This window comes from Leuresthes tenuis, unplaced genomic scaffold, assembly GCF_036924035.1.
Source record: "Leuresthes tenuis unplaced genomic scaffold, fLeuTen1.0.hap1 SCAF_4, whole genome shotgun sequence".
Classification (NCBI taxonomy): Eukaryota; Metazoa; Chordata; class Actinopteri; order Atheriniformes; family Atherinopsidae; genus Leuresthes; species Leuresthes tenuis.
The window spans coordinates 6,983,983-7,002,499 of record NW_027325358.1 but is presented as its reverse complement, the minus strand read 5'-3'; the positions used below and the strand labels follow the sequence as shown (position 1 = coordinate 7,002,499).

At 42.3% G+C, this 18,517-nt stretch overlaps 2 protein-coding genes across 2 annotated transcripts; both read left to right on the top strand.

Moving 5' to 3' along the window:
- The first annotated feature begins 698 nt into the window (after positions 1–698).
- cp110 (centriolar coiled-coil protein 110) lies at positions 699–11,718 on the top strand. Its single transcript, XM_072384317.1, has 10 exons — positions 699–1,171; positions 1,484–1,609; positions 2,538–5,124; positions 5,445–5,572; positions 7,670–7,771; positions 8,262–8,378; positions 8,494–8,595; positions 9,768–9,884; positions 10,426–10,508; positions 10,731–11,718. The coding sequence occupies exons 1-10, from the start codon at positions 1,034–1,036 to the stop codon at positions 10,888–10,890; spliced, it is 3,660 nt and encodes a 1,219-aa protein (XP_072240418.1). The 5' UTR covers positions 699–1,033; the 3' UTR covers positions 10,891–11,718.
- A 136-nt stretch (positions 11,719–11,854) lies between these two features.
- sirt7 (sirtuin 7) lies at positions 11,855–18,199 on the top strand. Its single transcript, XM_072384318.1, has 10 exons — positions 11,855–11,987; positions 12,121–12,258; positions 13,506–13,610; positions 13,681–13,751; positions 13,834–13,906; positions 13,988–14,086; positions 15,686–15,922; positions 16,166–16,246; positions 16,337–16,443; positions 16,792–18,199. The coding sequence occupies exons 1-10, from the start codon at positions 11,883–11,885 to the stop codon at positions 17,003–17,005; spliced, it is 1,230 nt and encodes a 409-aa protein (XP_072240419.1). The 5' UTR covers positions 11,855–11,882; the 3' UTR covers positions 17,006–18,199.
- Positions 18,200–18,517: the final 318 nt, after the last annotated feature.

Sequence of the window (18,517 nt, the reverse complement as noted above, 5' to 3'; positions counted from 1 at the left end):
ACTAACTTAAACATACCCCTCACTGCTGTGTCTGTGCCCACTGAATGCTTCCAGGTGTGTGAGAAGTCAAATAACAAAACCATGGAAGTGGCTTCCCAGCACAGGCGCATTCAAGACGCTGAATATGACACACGAGCTTTTAATATGGGTGCATTTGTTGAAAAAGATTGTAAAAAGGACAACACTGAGAAATTAGATAAATGAATGAATGAATAGATAAAAGAAAATATATTATGTTTTCTGAAAGTTTGTCGTTTGTCTCTTTTTTTACTTAATTTTTTTTTTGTAAAATGTTCCAGGTTTTCCTAAAATGTTTTTGTTGTGTTATTCTGAGATGATGTGGTGTCTTAATTTATTTTTTTCATTTTTTTGGTTTTCTGTTTTTGTCACGTTTTTGTCATTGTTTGTTTTTTGCTTTTTGTCAATGTCATTTGTTTTGGGGTTTTTTGCACTGCTTTTGGTTTTATTTGTTTGTTTTTGATTTTATTTTGTTGTTGTGTTTTTTTGGTTTTGTGAACATGCATTGGGTTTTTTTGTCGTGTTTTATGATTTTGTGGCTATATTTTTGGTTTTGTTGTTGTCTTTTTTGGATATATTTTTCGTTTTCTTACTTGTATACCTCTGGGACACCGTAGGCTCCGTCTCTAACTCCAGTCCGGGGTTTGTGAGCCTCTCAGCGGTCTCCAACTGCCGCCGTCTGTTGCTCCGGGAGGAGAGGCGGGTAAAAATGTAAACACTGATCCATCACAGTGGAGACTTTTTGTTTAGTTGTTAGCCCGTCTTTATGTTGCTGCTTTCCGTATATAAAAACTTTTAAGAGCTGCTCTAACTGTGCAATTCAAGACTTTTGATATATATTTGAGCACAACAATTTGACATAAAGGCGAAACAAATTGTCGACAGCTACTGTTATGCTAGCTAAGTTCATTAGCCGCTAGCCAGTGTTACAACCTGACAGCTAACGTTAGAAAATCTTAAGTTACTGCCCTGTAACTACCCAGCGTTACTGTTTACCGTGTCCACATGAAATGTAATGGAGGACTATAATAAGTTTGTGCAGCATCGCCTTTCCCAGCTGAGGAAAAGTAAGAGGGATGAGGAGGAACCCTGTAGACCTTCGTTTAAATCCTCTCTCATCCGCTTCTATGGACGACCCATCCTCCCTCCGCTGGTAAAACACAAGTTTTATGTCTGTCATCATGTCTGAATCCTTCGTGTTGAGTAGATACACGAACTGCATTGGTAGTGTTCATGAAATGCTGCAAAAATGTTTAAAACAGTTGCTGAAAATGAAAAAGAGCTCATGGCAAACTATTTATTGCTCCTTGATTAAATGCCGTTTTACATAAACAAGGGATATGTGAGCTGTTGCTTGAACATAACTGAATATAAAGATGCTAGCAGAAAGTCACAATGAAAAGATGAATGCTCTCAGCTCCGTGAGTAATTTAAGGCAACCCATGTTTGCTTGCTGTTATTTCAGCTCTCGGAGAAGCAGAAAGCTGAGATGCAGCGACACAGACATGAAGTACAGAAAGCTACGGGCCACAGACAGTTGAAAGAAGATCCCAGAATGACCTACGTACAAACTATCCTGCACAGCATTCAGGTAATGTTTTCAGCCATCATATTATCAAACCTAAAATTAGGCAAAAGTTGCGTTCTGTTTCTGAAAGCCTGTTTGATTCCGTGTTAAAAAGATTGCTTTTGACCTTGTTTTAAAGAAGTATAGACCTCTTCAGATGGTATTTTCTCAAGCCCTTTTCACACTGAACATGACAGGTGTGAATTACTCCCATGATGCTTTTCTACAACATTTTGTGGAGGCATTATGATCAGGTCAGACCTGGTTACACACAAGTGTGAACTGAACTGCTGCAGTTAATTTACAGACAAGCACAGACTTCATAAATGCACTATTCAAGCTATGTTTTGCATAGCTGCGGTGACATTAAATGTTGTTGTGAAAGAGCTGTGAGTCTACCAGTATATTTATACTATATTTTACTAGTGTACTGTCGTATCTTGTGTCAGTGGCAAATATAACTCGTGCACCATGGTTGTTTAAGTGACTTTTTCAGGCATCTCTGAGTGAATCTTGGAGGAACATAAAGGTTAAAGTGATCAGTGTCTGAATGCTGGTGCTTTAACAGATAATGTGTCATATCTGATTTTTACTCATACAGCACATGTCAAAGTCAATATAAAAATGTTTTAAATGAAAAGAAAGGCGCAGAAATAAGTATTTTAACTGTATACTGTGAAGGACAAGTTGTCTTTAATACTCAAGATCAGATTGTTTTCTTACATATATAATGTGTTGGGTGGCAAATCGCTGACTTTGCTTTACACAGACTTTAAAACTCAAGTCTTAATGAGGAATTGAGCAAATAATATAGGTTCAAGAATTGAATAATCAAGTTTAAATAGGTAGTGTATAGCTTTGTAGAGTTTTGAAATGTCTCACCTGGTTTTAATGACATATAAAAAGACATTTTCTCTCATGTCGTGACTTTTTTATGGCCGTGATTTTGCAGCTGAGGAAGACGCCAACACTTGAGCAGTTGCTTCAAGAGTCAGAGATTAATGCAGATTCTTCGCATCGGCACGACGCCAGCAGCAGATCGGCGTCTCACGGTGGCGTTTTCGATGGAACAAAAGAAAGTCCTTCACCAACACCTGAAAGGAAGCTGAATAATAATGTATCTCTCCCTCCCCTGACCTCCACTACGTACAGTGCCTTCTTTGCTTCCCATGTGTCACCTCAGCACAATTACCATGAAGGATGCCTTATTGACCAACCTGACAGCCAACAAGGATCGCAGCCATGTTCCTTCAACAGGGCAAATCAGCACGCATTGTCCTCAGGTTATGTGACTTATGAGAATGTTGAAAACACCACCGCAATCTCTGGAGAGATTGACTCAGGAGGCGAGAGCCACTGTGTTGGTCACTCTGAGGAGGCTTATGCTGTGGATGGCTTTTTCCTTCACAGCATCTCAAATGCAATCGCCAAGATGCCAGATATTATTAATCACCCTCCCATTGATGGAGAGGAATTAGAAAGGAGTGGACTGGAGTCATCTTTTTGTAATAACCTAATGGGAGTAAAAGACATTTGCCATATCTCATTTCAGGATGATTCAGTGATATGTGACCACACATCAGCAGAAACATCTCTGCACAGTATGCAGCATGCGGATAAGAGTCCTTTTACGACAATACTTGACCCTGCCAACCATGAAAATACAGACAGAAATGAGGGATCAGTTGACTTTTTAGACAGTCCTGAGTTATCACAGACATTAAGCACTCCGCACCGTCTGATAACAGAACTGCATGTTCAGCAAAGTCCCAGTGAGCCAGAACCAGTTGACATCCAGATCGACAAAGCAGACACAAAGACATCAGAGGACCTTTATCCTCTGAGCCTCCAGGCCTTGTTGAAGAAATCTCAGGAGTATCGACGGCGCCAGCGGATGCTTAGGAACCGAGCCAAAAACACTAAAATCCAAGAGGGAACCCAAGAACAGCCAAGAGGACAGACGGAGGAGCAGAGCCTCTCTGATAAGGAGAATGACGAATTCCCGTACAAGGGCACTGTGACTGCGGCAGGGAAGAAAACTAAAGAGAGGAGCGGCACTTTTGTCCCGTCACTGGAAACGTCTCCACAGAAATCCTGGGAGAATGAGGGGGTGACTGAGAGTGAGGTCACATGGAAAAAGACCAACCTTAAAACTGAAAGCACACATGTACCAGCAGATGGAAATACCAAGAAAGAGACAAGTACTGAAGAAGAAACAACCTTAAAAAATAATATGCTGAACAGTTCTCAAGAGTTCGCAACAAAGCCTAAACAAATCAGTGCCTTCATCCAGCAACAGCCCGTGTCACCAGAGGTCTCCCTTGTCCACGATGCCTTTAACGGGACCACCTGCCTTACAGGTTTTTATAAAGGAGAAGGGAAATATCGCACCTTTCCAACCCCTAACTTCTGTCGGAGTCCTGTTCACTGCAGAAGCAAAGGTAGTCTCAAAGATGGACAAGTGGCTGAAGGGGCAAAGACTTCAGGAGGGAAACTTGTTGTCAGCCATCACGTCACTGATAAGGTCGAAGAAGCTAACCTCAGACATCAGAACAGTCTCATATCTCCTTCAGCTGTGGATCTCTTGGTTGAGGGGGATGTTACAAGTGTATTAGCCAAAAGTTCACAACACATAGATCAACTCGAGTCAAACCTGTCCAGCCTTAAGGTGCTGATCTCAGATCTGGAGTCCACAGTGAAAGAAAACTTAGATAATCACTGTCTGCCTGACAACGACATGCAAAATGAGTCAAGTTTCAAAGGCATCAAGCACCCTGAGCAAACCGAAAAGGACCTGTCCACTCAGCGTGGTCAGAATGATTTCTTCAGCTGTGGGGAGGACAAGCAAGGGGGTGACGTGGAGTGCAGGGAAAGGCTGAGAAGACCGCCACTCATTAATGTAAAAAACATTCATGAAGAGTCAGGGCCTGAACCAAGCATCAGTGACAGAGAGGATGTCCTCTCAGATCAGGAGAGGGAAGCTGACAGGTTGAAATTAAATGAGACCAAACAGGTGAAAACCTCAGCTCCAGAAAGAGAAAAAGGACTGGAAGGATTAGCTAAGAGTTACGCTCAAAGTGGAAGCTGCAGAAAGCATCAGCTTCCGGTTAAAAACATCCAGTCTGTCGCACAGCAGATGCGCATCCCCAACATATTCAGAAATATTCCATCTGAAAACATGGTTCATTCTGACTTGTCAGTACTTTCAGATACAAGTAACCATCCTGTGCAAAGACGGAGTGAGATGACCGTTGAAGGTCAGCGCTCTATCCACTCACCATCTCTTAATCGGTCGTATGATGTGGACACGCCATCTGGTCTTTGGCTCCTGGAAGGGTCGGGATCTGGCCTGGGCTCACAAAGTCATCTTTGTCAGGAGAAACATCTGACTCCAGAGAGCGAGGGTGAGGATCAGGGAGGGAAATTAAAGGTCAAAAGGAGGCTGCTCATGCATGTGACGAAGGAGATGCAGGAAAGGAATGAAGATGTCAGCAAAGGTGCAGATTCGGTGGTCAGACCAAGCTCCAGCACGCCAAGAGGTAAGAGCAGGACAGAGAAAGGGCCAAATATAAGCTGCACAGAGGTGAGGGTATGCAGGGTAACAGGTTCTTCTTAGATTTCTCTCTCATATAACCCCCAGAAAAATATGTTTAAAAGAACATTATTGAATATTACAGATCAGGTTCTGTTTCCTCTGTCAAGTTAGACACTATTGCCGATGCCTATTTAAATTCTATTTGTGCTCATTCGCTGTAAGACAAGCCTTCAAAATTTCTGCATTCCTCTGCTGAATCTGAATTTTGTCCTGCTAACAGCTAATTTTCACTTTACTGCGTATCACTATGTTTATTTTCCTCAGCTGCTGTGCGATTGTATGAAAGCCGCGACAGCCAAAGGGACAAAGAAGAGCAGCTGAAACTGACCCATGCTGCTCAGGTCAGAGCCCTGCAAGACGAGCATAGGAAACAGCAGGAGGAGCTGCTACAGGTGAGACTCTGGGATGGATTTTTGGTAATACTGTATGAAGAATTAAATGTTATTAAGATTACAGACCTGAAACTGACAAATAAAAATCTGGATATATACGTGGGAGACCAAAATAAGTGGGTGGCAGGTGTTTAATGCTTTATCTGAGAGTACTGCTGTGATCTTAATCTCTGTTGGCTGCGTGCATATTAATCTGGTGTATTTTAGGTATGCACTGCAGCTAATTTGTTCCCTGTGTGGTACTGTGGGTATGCCGTGGCTTGAGGAAGATTCCTGTTGTTAAAAAAAATGGCAACAACCACAAAACTGGACCTTCGTTTTTAAACAGAAGAGCAAACATCTCGATCTCTTTATAAATGCCTGGTAAATCTCCTCTGTTTGCCATAAGAATGCATCACACTCCCAGATAAGTCGGATTTTGAATGAATGAATAGCAGCTGTCATATCAGCCATGGAAAGTTTTGGGGACACAAACTTGTAACAAAAGCCAAAACTCAAAAAGAGGAAGTACTGCTATAGCTTGCGGATGTAGTTAGAAGATCGTTCTAGACAACATGTACAGCGAGAATAAAATAATTTATCGGTATTTATACACCTTTGTGCACCTCGTGCTAAGGAAATGAGTTATTAGTTCTGTTTGACTTTGATGATCAATGTTGCAAAGCGGGAGTATGAAAAGCAACACTTAACTTCCCACTCAGTTGTGGTCACAGGCTGCACTTTTATTTTTAGTTCGTTCCGTTGTCAGAAATCAGTGTTTGATGAAACAAAATGATACGAATCCTGTCTCTGTGACCAGACACAGGATTTAAATGCTTTGTTCTGGAGTTATTTGAATAAAAACATGGCTTCATTTACCTTTAAGTCTCATTTTTGACCTGCTAATAGGTATATTTTTGCTTTGCTCCTGAGTGTCATATGAATAGGATTTGAATAACCAGAAGAAGCAAACATTTACTCTGAGACTAGATAATGTGAAACACAGTCATTGATAATCCTTCCCTCCCATTGGTCTGCTTCTTACATTAGATTGCATCACTTATTGCTGTACAGATCTTGCACGACGTAATTCCAGCACGGCAGCCATAATTCACACTGCCAAGGTTTTTTTCCTCACCCAAAGTCACCTTTGAGAATATCTGTGCCCATCTTTTAAAAATGAGAATAGGCTGTGAGAGTTTCTAACGATTCACGGAGCAATGGCATAAGTCTGACCCCAAATGTTTCTTTGAGGACATTTGAAAGCGCACACGCACGTTGTTGCCACACCTGTTAGAGTGTGCACCTGGGTCGTGGGCAGACTACAGACATCTGTTCATTACAAGAGACCTTCAAACTCTCCCCCCAGCTGGAAAAAAAGGGGATTCTACCATAAATGTTTCATTAGATCCCTAAAAGGCGAGCTGGCACGGTCGCCTGCTTCTTTGCGTGTGTGTCCGTGCACATGCAAGGCTTCAAGGACGCCTGCTGTTCTCTGGCAGCCAGTTCATGATTCTTCAGCTTGTGTCTGTATTTGTTCTTGGCCGGCGTCCTTGCCCTGCTTAATCACCGACTCTGTTTAATTTACGTATCCTTTACAACAATGCAGTTAGCATAAGCTGCTTAATAAAAACACCTCCTCTTGACTCGCCTCTGTCCTTCCATCACTTGCGATGTGATGAGAGCGAGCTGGCTGGGCTCTTTGGCAGAGGGAGGAGGGGAACGGGGGAATCGACACAGAAAAGGAAAGGATAATTTGTTTAATTCATGAGTGTCTGTGGTAAAATGCCAGATTGTCCCGCTGAGTACAACCACTAATGAGTCCCTCCCTTTTTTTTCTCTCTCCGTTTCCCCCATCCCTCTCTTTGTTTTGTCTCATAACTCTGTTTTTACTCGCTTCCTGTATCAATTTCCCGTTTCGTCCCTCCGCTCTGTCTCTCATCTCGTCCCTCTTGCCTCTGCCCCATCCCGCCCCATCTTTCTCTCTACCCTCAATTAATTTCTTCCTCCTGCCTCATTTGCTGTCCTCTTCAATTCAATATTTCCCATCCTCGTCTTCTCCCAAATGTACGCACCTGTGCCGGCACACACCTCTCCACTCTTTCTCCCGCGTCTCAGGCGTTGGCAGCACGTTACAGTCTCCTCCAGAACATGTCCTTCCCTTGCTCCATGTCGAACTCTCGTCTCGGGGAGACGTTGACCTTCTCCGCCCTCTCTCAGGTATTTCCATATTTGTTCAGTAATCAGTGACACACACACAGAAAAAATCCTGCCCTTTTATCTGCATGATTTTTAAAAACTACCAGTTGGCCGACTCGCTCGTTAAAAAGATGCTTCCTCTTTGTTTTAATCCTAATCAGGATCAATCATGTGTTATTGTGCTCTGCTACATTTACCAGCACAGCAGCTCAGCTCCAGTTAGACTTAATTTGTTCAACAAGCATGTCCCTTTAATGCAGCGGCTCTTGAATCAACAAGTGAGTGACAGCACATCCGCAGCTTATTGTTCTGTTTATTACTTCCTATCTTAATGATGAGCTGTGAGTCCACTTGCTGCAATGCTCTAAACAGATGCCGACAAAGGACCTTGAGAAGCTGGGAGGGAAATTAATTGGTTGTCATTGATGGAATTAGAATTCTCCTCTCTCTTCCCCTCTGGTCTTCATTATTCACCCCGCTCATCTACCGTTCACCCCCTCCTCTTTGTCAGCCCCTCAGCCCACTCTCACAGCACTACCGCCCCCTGCTGGCAGCAGCCGTGAGGGGCTTTCTGACTCGCAGGCTGCTGAGGACCGAGAGAGTTGCACAGCTGGTGCGCACCATCAGGGTGAGTGAAAACAGCATTGTTAAGCCTGTTTTTAGTAGCACGCTGTCTTTTGTGTTAAAATGAGCACCTACTGTCTGTGTGCGGATTACAGATGTGTGTGTGTTTGCACTTGTAGGACACACAGCAGTTCCTGCAGGCCCTCAAGCAGCAGAGCGTTGGCAAAGGAGAGTTCTGCAGCAGACAGGACGACTTTTTGCAGGAGAGAGTCGCTCTGCAGGTATGTTAAGAGTTCCGGCTCTGTAACTGAGGACGGTTGGAAAGATGGCTGCTGCGATTCTGAGTTGGCATTTTGTTCTTTTTACAGCAAAATAAACTGCTGGATCTGTTCATATTATCAGAATCAGAAAACTTTATTGATCTCGGAGGAAACTGTGCAGCCAGACTGAGCAGTGAATTGCTCATCCAGGCCATTGTAATCCTAAGAGCTTGAATAAGGGCAACAGGACCTTGACTTCTAATTCATAAGGCTTCTTGAGTTCGTCTACATCTTAAGGAGAAGGGACACTCTTTTTAGGACAGTAATGTACACATTCTGGACAGAGAAGACAGATGGTATGAGAGAGGATAAAAGGAAGCCATCCATGTTAAACTGGAAAAAACGTTGGTCTTCACAGCACATTACAATGCAGCTTTGTCTCTCCTCCCCAGGAAGTTTCACTGCCATTCACATTTTTGCTCCTGCGACTAAAACTCTAAAACCCTTTCAGACGGGTAGACAATTTATAGGTGAGAATGACTTGGAGCGCTTTCGCACCAGAGACGTTTGGTCCGCTTTAAATGGACCAGAGTTTGTTTCAGTGGACAGTCCACTTGGTTTGGGCTGGTGTGGAAGCTTATCTGAACTCTGGTCCACCTGAAAACGTGGGTCTGGGTTCGCTTGCACGTGAAACCCCTGGTGCAGTGCGGTTACAGTGGGAAATGCAAACGGACTCTCCAGCGAACCAAAGAGAGGTTAAAACTGCAGTGTGCCCAATCGAACTGAGTCCCCTGGACGATCCTGGTGTGAAATCGCCCTTAAACGACACACACTTTGGTCAAGTGGTTCAGTTACACACGTGACTGTAACGACGCCTCTGCTACTAATAAGCTGATGAGAGGTGAAACGTCTTCAGTCCAGTGGCCCTTATTCAAGCTCTTAGGTCTGTTAAGTGAATTCAGCTCTACTTACATGTGGGATGATCTCTCACAGAGAAAGTTTGAAGCAGCAGAATGTTTTTCACGTTTTCTCACACAGTCCACAGCACCGCGGTGTCAGACATACTTGGATTATTAACTCAGTTCTCATTCTTTCAATGCTGGGGATTGACTTCCTCTGCTTCAGCAACCATGCGGAACATTCTGTAGATGCTGCGACCATCCCCTCACCTTCTCTGTCGTTTTCCCCTCCAGTTGCGCGCTGCACGTTACGAAGTTTACGACGTATTCTTCGGCCTGTCAGCCAGAGAGCGGATGCAGCTGATCAGCTGGGACAGAGAGCTGACCAGGGACAGAGAGCTCAGACGACAGGTAATCTTCTCAAAGGAACGTTTGACAGCCAACCAAGTGAGAACATGATTACACACAACATCAAAGATCAAAGAAATGATCATTGCACCATTTGACAAAAACACAGCCATGATCTGACTGAGAGACAGCAAGGCAGTGTCATCAGAAAACTTTACAAGCTCGCTGCCTTCATCATGATGACACAAAGCTTTGAGGGGATACAGTGTTTGAACTGACCCTATGAGACACGCATCCATTCACAAAAACCTGCTGAACTCAGTTTTCAAAAGCCACAACAGGAATAAAATCCCATTGGTTAGCATAAGGCTAGAAGCTAACCTCTCAATCAAAACCAGAGGCTGCATCTTATTAAGTGTATGGAGTCCTGTGGGGGTAAAATGTGATGAACTGGACACAGAGTAGCCTGTGTCGTCACAAAAGCAGACGTTACACAGACTTGTGATTAAATCAGGCTTCAGTTGTTGTGATTTACATTTATATACATGCTTTTGATGTTGTGGCCATAGTGTGTCTTTACATGTGTGTGCATGTGTTTGTGTAGAATGGACATACCGACTGTCCCAGAGGAAAAAGTTCTCTGTCAGCCGCAACACGAAAATCACTGGAGAGGAAGAGAGGAACGATGTGAGTTTGGACTTCATCGGTCCTGTTTTCTTTATAGCTGTGATTATTCAACACGCAGTCGGTTCATTACGAGTGACTTATATTCATGTTACACGGTTTTAGGTGGCATCATTCGGGTTCATTTTTTTAATGAGCTGCACCACATGAACAAAGGCTTGCTTTCTTTCTATCTCAAGAAAAGTGCTTTGTCAGCTTTTAAAACCCATCTCCTCTTCCCTCCAGGATTCAGAAAAAGGCCACAGAGAGACATGGGGGAGTGATGGCGAGGACCGGACAAAAGTCTGGATTTTCAGCTGAGAAACCGCAGGAAACAAAACGAGGACAGTTCAAAGCAAATCCTCAGAGAGTCCCCAAGAGCGCTTGCTCCTCTAGACCCCGATGACACTTTCCTAATTGGCCCCAGTGAGGACTACTAACAAGGCCTCTAGTGAACTGCATAAATAGTATATAACTAATTTCCCACTTCTAAAATCTGAGTTTGACACCAGCGGATGCCTGTTGCTGACTAACAGCTGGTTACAGCTCTTCCACAGTAATACTGGCTGTAATACAAATTATTTATGAGGTCTGCTTTTTGAATTTTTCACCATGTTCAGTGTTCTCGTATTTGATAAGTGTGAGGGGAATAAAGTTGAGTTAACATGTTAACAAACCCCACTTCAACACAGAGTCTGGTGTTTCACAGCAGAATAATCATGGGTTTGATAGATAAAGTTTAAGAAAACACTTAATTACATCAAAGGCTGGCTCATTGTCCGGGCTAACTTGGATTTGTGATAAAAGGTTCACCTCACCTTTCCCTTTCCTCCTTTACTGAGTCCAAATATCTATAAGAGGACTCTGAAATGTAAACGCCTGACTCCACAGGTGCAGTTAATAACATCATTATTATTTATTGCACCTGCGCTGAAAAAGGTTGACCAGTTCCCCAATGTGTTATGTGCCTGCCACCAAAAACAGACAATCTCCATATGTATTTGCCCTTGTTGACCACATTTATTGTGATATTTATCCTTTTTTCCCTCCCTATCCAGCTCCAGATGTTTGTAAATGTGTGTTACTCCTTATTGTTGCCTTAAAACTTTCCACTGTTATGGAACTGCAGCCAAAACACACGTAAACCTTAGCTTATTTTAATCATAGAGATTCCTGACTTTTTTAAGTGTTATTTATAAGTTTGTTGTTGATAATAAAGATTTGGTTTTGCTGAGTTTTTGCTGTGAAGTTTGCGCGGCAGGGGAATATGTACAGACTCCCAGCAGCAGAGGGCGCTGCGGGCGGTTTTCGGGTAACATCCGCTCGACGTTAGTTGGTCACTGGTGCAATGAGCTCTGTTTTGAATCGATAACTACTTCTCAGTTGACTCAAAACGGGATGGAAGAGGAGACAGACATCGGTATTTCCTCACGGGCGGAGAGAAAAGCTCTGGAAAAAGCCAAAATACTGCAACGCGAAAGCGAGAGGAAAATCTTCAGGCTGGTAAAAGACAAGAAAAGCACATTTAGAGTCACTAGTGGCAAGCTAGCACGCTAAACTAGCAGGTGGTGTTGGGAGCATTGAGCCATTGTTTTCTAAGCCGGTGAGCCTGACCCGGTTCTCGCTTGTTCCGCAGGTCGGACGGGTCCTGAAAAAGCCGGAAGCCGAGCGGTCTGAGGAAGAGGCCGCTGCGCTGCTGCGGCACAGAGACACCGTGGACGAGCTCTGCAAGAGACAAGTCCGCAGAAATGTGCTCAAGAGGAAGCAGGAGGAGGTTAGACCATCCGGCCCAGATCATTAACACGGGGCTTCCGCAGGGCTTCCCCCTGCTCAGGTCTGAAGTGAGATTCGTGAAAAAAATGTACTGTTAATACTGGCACAGACCTGCTGGTCACTGCAGAGGCAGAATAATTAACCTGTCTTTGTTTTAACTGAAAATTAAGTTAACATGTAAAACATTTATACTAAAAAAAGTGACCATTTTTTATACAGCCAGGCCTCTTTTACTGTGGTACAGTCATGTGGGGAACTGCACACACCTCTAGACCTTAGATTTAACTTTATTGTGATCATGCAGAGTGCAGGAAATCAGCCGTGCAAATGTAGTGAACGTCTAACCAAAAGGGCAAAAGATGACAAATGTGTAGAATGCATCATGGTGTGATAAATTACAGTATGTACAGAAGTATGTTATGTGTGTATGCACATTAAGTTTTTCATCAGAGACACATGTAGTCAGATTAAACATATTAGTTTAAGATGACAATAGTGCAAAGGAATTGATAGAAAGCAGTGTGTAAAGGAGGGCTGTGCCAATCCAGTAGAGACAAAAAGTAATATCACTGTGAAGTTCATCAGTGTCACAGCCTCAGAGAAAAAAGCTCCTCCTGAGCCACTTGGTGCTGGAGCCGATACTCCTGGAGCACCTGCCAAATGACTAGAAGACAAAGAGCCTGTGGTTAGGGTGAGATGTATCATCCATGATGCTTTTTGCCCTGCCAAGACAGCGTTTGTGGAAAAAAAAAAAAAAGTCACACTGATGGCACGTTTGAAGAAACCTTTGATCCTCTTTGAAACAGAAACATGAGATCACATTTCACAAAATGCACATTTGTTATCAGTAACATGAAAAGTGACATTTATCACATTTTAAGAAAGAATATCCAGATCTGCACCAAAATAAATGTGTTCTTCCTTTAGCTTCATGAAATTCGGCTTGATTTCCCAGTTATCTTCATAACAAACAATGATCACCTCAGTTTGCCTCAGTTCCTTGACACTGGGTTTGGGGTCAGGATTTCTCAACTAAGGCAGACAGATGAAACGCATATTAAAATGTGATTTAAAAAAACAGTCTACAGATTAAGAAAAATTACTTAAAGAGTTCTGATTGTGATTAAATCCAGCTGTGCTTCCTTCAATGTGTGTTTGTACTTTCTGGTAATAAATGGTCATAAAAAGAAAGGCTCAAATTGTAATTATACATTCCTGCTGTGTTTTATGTTGCTGTACTGTTTGCAGGTGTTCGATGATGCAGATGCGTTGGAAAGTAAAGTCAAGCAGCTCGCTGCGGCAGTCAGGCAAGCAGATAATCTGGTGGTTTACACTGGAGCTGGAATCAGCACGGTAGGCCAAACTCAATCTCTTCCATCACCTTGTCCTTAATCACAGCGCTGATGGTGCCGTTTATTTTTAGGCTGCCTCCATTCCAGACTACAGGGGCCCTAATGGGGTGTGGACGCAGCTACAGAAGGGACGGGCCATAAGGTGAGATATGCGGTCATGATGTTAGACATGAATGAGTTTTTCTGTATCTGAATTTCTGATTTCCTGCATTCTTTTCATGCAGCTCATCAGACTTGAGCAAAGCTGAGCCCACACTCACACACATGAGCATCCGGATGCTACATAAGGAAAAGCTGGTATGTCAGAGCTGTGTAGATCACGCGTCCTGATGGTGCACCGTGTTTCATTAACATTCACATCCGTGTGTGTCCGTAAAGGTGAAACATGTAGTGTCGCAGAACTGCGATGGACTTCACCTGAGAAGTGGTCTCCCCAGACACGCCCTGTCTGAGCTCCATGGAAACATGTTCATTGAGGCGAGACTCCTTCATTCTTTATCCCATTGTTTTGTCTGTCTCTGATTTGTTCACAGCTTCTTTTTGCTCAGAATATGAATTCTGTCCTGTGTAAAGTCGGGATAGTGTGCCGTTCTTCCATGTCCGTCTCAAAGGTATTCAAAAACCAAAATCCGACTTTTTGACTTCAGTAGTTGGCTACGGTTATATCATATTTTGGTTATACTTGTGTCATGAGGACGCAGTTTACAAACATTAATGGAAAAGTAAGACATATTTGAATGACATTAACAGGCGAAGACGTTTCTCAGCCTGAACACATCGAATCTATATGCAACCATTATTTAAAAATGTACTTTTAGACCACATTTAGACTAAATGGTCATAAAGCTGTTTCAGCTGCACCGCCGTCGTCCCTTTAAAAGGAAAGTTCCACCAGTCACTGAAGGTCAAATGATTGTTCTCTGATCCTTGTGTGTCTGAAGACTGGATACATGGTGTCTGTTTTCTTTAAGAAAGATATTTACATATAAGACAAAATGGAAATTATGAAAAAGAAAGGACATCAAAACAAAGAGTGAATAACATGCTGACAAATCCTTTATTAGGGTTGCATGTTGTTCCTCTGCTCCTCTTTGTCTGGTATGTTGTTTTTCTGAGTGCAGATTAATCTGAGCGCATGTTTAGTCGGTGCCTTCAGCCTGTGAGGTTGTAAATAATTAGGCTGCACGTGATTGGCTGCCGTGATTGATCCTAGTAGCAAAAGCCCTTAATTGCCATTAGTCGTTTTAACAGAAGACAATCCAGTTGCCTTCTGCTCAAGTACTTTGGAATGTTATTCAGATGTTATTGCTTCACTAATTGTCTGTTGAGACATACCAAGTTTCAGAGCAAATCACTACATTTATTGTCCGTATATCTTTGTTGATTCGTTCAGGGGGGTGTGCCTGCATTTCCACTGCTGTTTATACCATTAAACTGCTCTGAAGGGAATGCATAAAGTCAACTAAGTAAAAGAAACAAGTGGAATGTGGAGATGAGTTTCACAGGAAGTAGAAAATGTGCACGGATAAGGGATCAATGCGGGTGTGAGAGAGTTGACAACAGCAAACATGTCAATTAAACTAAAATCTTACAACTATGTTGCCCTATCGTGATCAAATCATAAGTGAATAGCTCTGAAGTTATCAATTCACACACTCAAAGGATCACTGTTCCATACCGTATATGTTTTTCAGTGAATTGCTTACGTAGTGTAGGTAGAGTAATAGATGAGTAGACAGATATTAACACTGCTAAAGGGACGGGGCCCAAACTGCCTTTAAATGTATTCTGGGTGCATTCATACCTGTTTTAAGACATGTCCACTTGTGATTGGATCACCCAAGAATGCTTGTTAAGGCCAGGTCTAAGCAGTGTTAGAGGTGAACAGATGGCAAGGCTGGGTTGAGCAGACCTCATGGATTATAAGACTTCTGTTTGATGCCCTGACTGCAGATGTTACTTTGCAGCTGGATAATCTGAGAAAAAAATATTTTAATTGTTTTGCACTGTCCTGTAAAAGTCTTTCTCCAAAAAAAGTGTCCCTGACTGTTTCTTTTGTTTGTTTTCTGCCTGTAGGTGTGCATATCCTGTTCACCGGTCAGGGAGTACGTGCGTTTATTTGATGTGACAGAGCGGACGTCGCTGCACCGCCATGCGACGGGGCGCCGATGCAGCCACTGTGGCGCTGAACTGAGAGACACAATAGTGCACTTTGGGGAGCGTGGGACCTTAGAGCAACCTCTCAACTGGAAGGGAGCCGCAGAGGCTGCCAAGATGGCAGATGTTATCCTCTGCTTAGGCTCCAGTCTGAAGGCAGGTTTTATGACGCACACTTAATCTGTAGTGTTACGTACACTTTGATCTGAATTCATCGTTTTTACAGTTAAGTTGAGAATTTGTGAGGACTGCTAACAGGACGGATCCACTGACACAATGTGAGAGTGCATTCAGATTAATTTCGTGGTCTTGTTTCATCAGGTTAACACATTCTCTCTACACACTGAAATGTATGATGTTGGATTATTCTCTCATGAGCTCTTTCTTTGGGTCTTGTAGGTGCTGAAGAAATACGCTTGTCTGTGGTCGATGAACAGACCAGCAAGCAAAAGGCCCAAACTCTACATTGTGAATCTTCAGGTACTTGATTTGGTCCTTTTTTACCAATAAGGTGCAAGTGCATTCTCTCTTTGGTCTGCATCACAGTTTGTGGTTGTGGTTTTGTTTTAGTGGACGCCAAAGGATGATCTGGCTGTGCTGAAAGTTAATGGCAAGTGTGACGATGTCATGAACCTCCTCATGGGGGAGCTGAACATTCAGATTCCTGCATATGACAGGTAAGGACTGTATCAAGTGAGAACACCAAGTGTACTCAAAAATTAGAATGTTGGCTTTGAGTGCCTCGACAGCTTATCGCTCAACAGTTTCTATGAAATAAAAGATAAAAATCCCAGTAAAAACTAAAAAAATAGGAAAACTAATAGCCTGACTTTTATGAGATTTGCTTGGCTATTTCTTTCCGGTATACTAGAAAAACATGTACCGTACTCACATCAAATTAATTAGTCCCTTTGTCAGATAGTACTTTTATTTCTTTAACACGCATTTACAACAAACAAAAAGGAAGCAAATTGTTTTTTTTTTTCATTTCTTCATGCCTGGTTTCCCTCATTCGGTCTCATCAGGACAGAGGATCCCATCTTCAGTCTAGCTACTCCTTTACAGCCAGAAGAAACCAAAAGCCATACTCGTGAGGTCATAGCTGCTCCTGACGGGCCGAAAGATCGGTCAGCTGACCCCAAAGAGCAGATGGAGGAAGCAACATCTGTGCAGGGTGGCTGGTTCGGACGAGGGTACCGCAAAGGAAGGAGGAGTAAGAGGAAGAAAAGACTTGTGTAGTTGAAGGAACTTTCATGGACTGCAGACTTTGTAGTCAGGTGCTATCAATGATTTATCCCATTGACAGATTTAAACTCCAGTCGCATAATGAGGAGGAGTTGTAGCTTTAGGGTGCTGTTGTACGTGTTCTCTACGTTTGCCTGCATGTATGTTACAGAGTGTGTATGGCTGAGGGTGTTTGGACATTTACAAAAAGCTCTTTAAATCATTGAATTATTCTTTTTGTACTGCGTACACTTTGAAGTAACAGCGTCGTTTCAAAGAGGTTGTTGTTACTGTACTACTATCTTTATGGCAGCTAAGCTGGGGGAGTTAGTCAGAGCAAAATGCAGCTAGTGCAGAATTACAAAACCTTGTAAATAAATGATTAAATTACTTAAAACTGATGGGACGGAGCTTAAAAAGTGGCAGTGAAAAAACTTTCTGGTCAACGCACAACTCCCGAAAGCTTTAATCTGCCGGTTAGAGCATTAAGTAGATGCACATGTTTATTAAAATACTGGGGTTTAAAGGATAAATTACACTCTTTATGCTCATGGGAAGTGGAAAATGAGTCGTTTTGTGTTTATCGGTGGAAATCTCCAGCAGAACGGTAGAAGTATACCAGTTGCTGTTTTTTAAGTTGATGTTTCTACAGTTTTGGCTTTTTCTACTTTTTATTTAAAGTAAAATATATATTTTTGTAGTCTTTATTTTCAGATGTTGAGGAGCTTATTGGTGATTGTTTATTTTGAAGGTATTTTAATTTGCCTAAATTATTTTCTGACCTTGCAGTCGACCTTCACTCTACTGAACCCACACTCAGGTTAGCCAGCGATGTAGTAGAGCCACTACTGTGTTTTGGTTTACTAAGAGTTTCTTAATTCGTTTACATTTTTGTGCTTTTGTTTACTGAGTTTTGACTTAAATGTTGTTTTTTAGTTCTGTTACGTTTCACCGTTTTGTGTTTGGAAAGAAGAGAAGAGTTGTCTTAATAAATTTGTCTCAGGAAGCTCATATAACATTATTAATCGCATTGTTTACCATACGGTGTTGTATGTTTATGAAAAGAAAGTCTAGCCATGATAAGCTAGTGTTCAGCATTCCTAAAAGTGAAACCAGTGCTAAAAAATAAATGTGAAGACTCTTTGTTATTTGTTGAGTTTTGCAAAGCTGTTATATTTGTGACAAAATAAATCATGAGTTCAATTTTCATCTTTGACTGATGGATCAGTACAAGAAGTGGTACATTTGGCTCATAGATTTATCTTAAGAGTTCTCTGGTATAGCAATTTTTATTTATTTCCTTTTGGGTATTAATAAAGTGTTCATATTCCTCCTCAAGGCTTCCTGATGCAAATCTGATTAATTAACTTTCTGTGGAGGAGACATTGAATGCTAATTTATGTTCCTCCCTAAAGAATCAGACGGCCAAATTAAATATTTGATACCTGTTCTGTAACGATATCCCCCTGAATGACACGTTAATGACCGTCAGGTCGCACATTGGACATAAACTATATCGCAAACTAA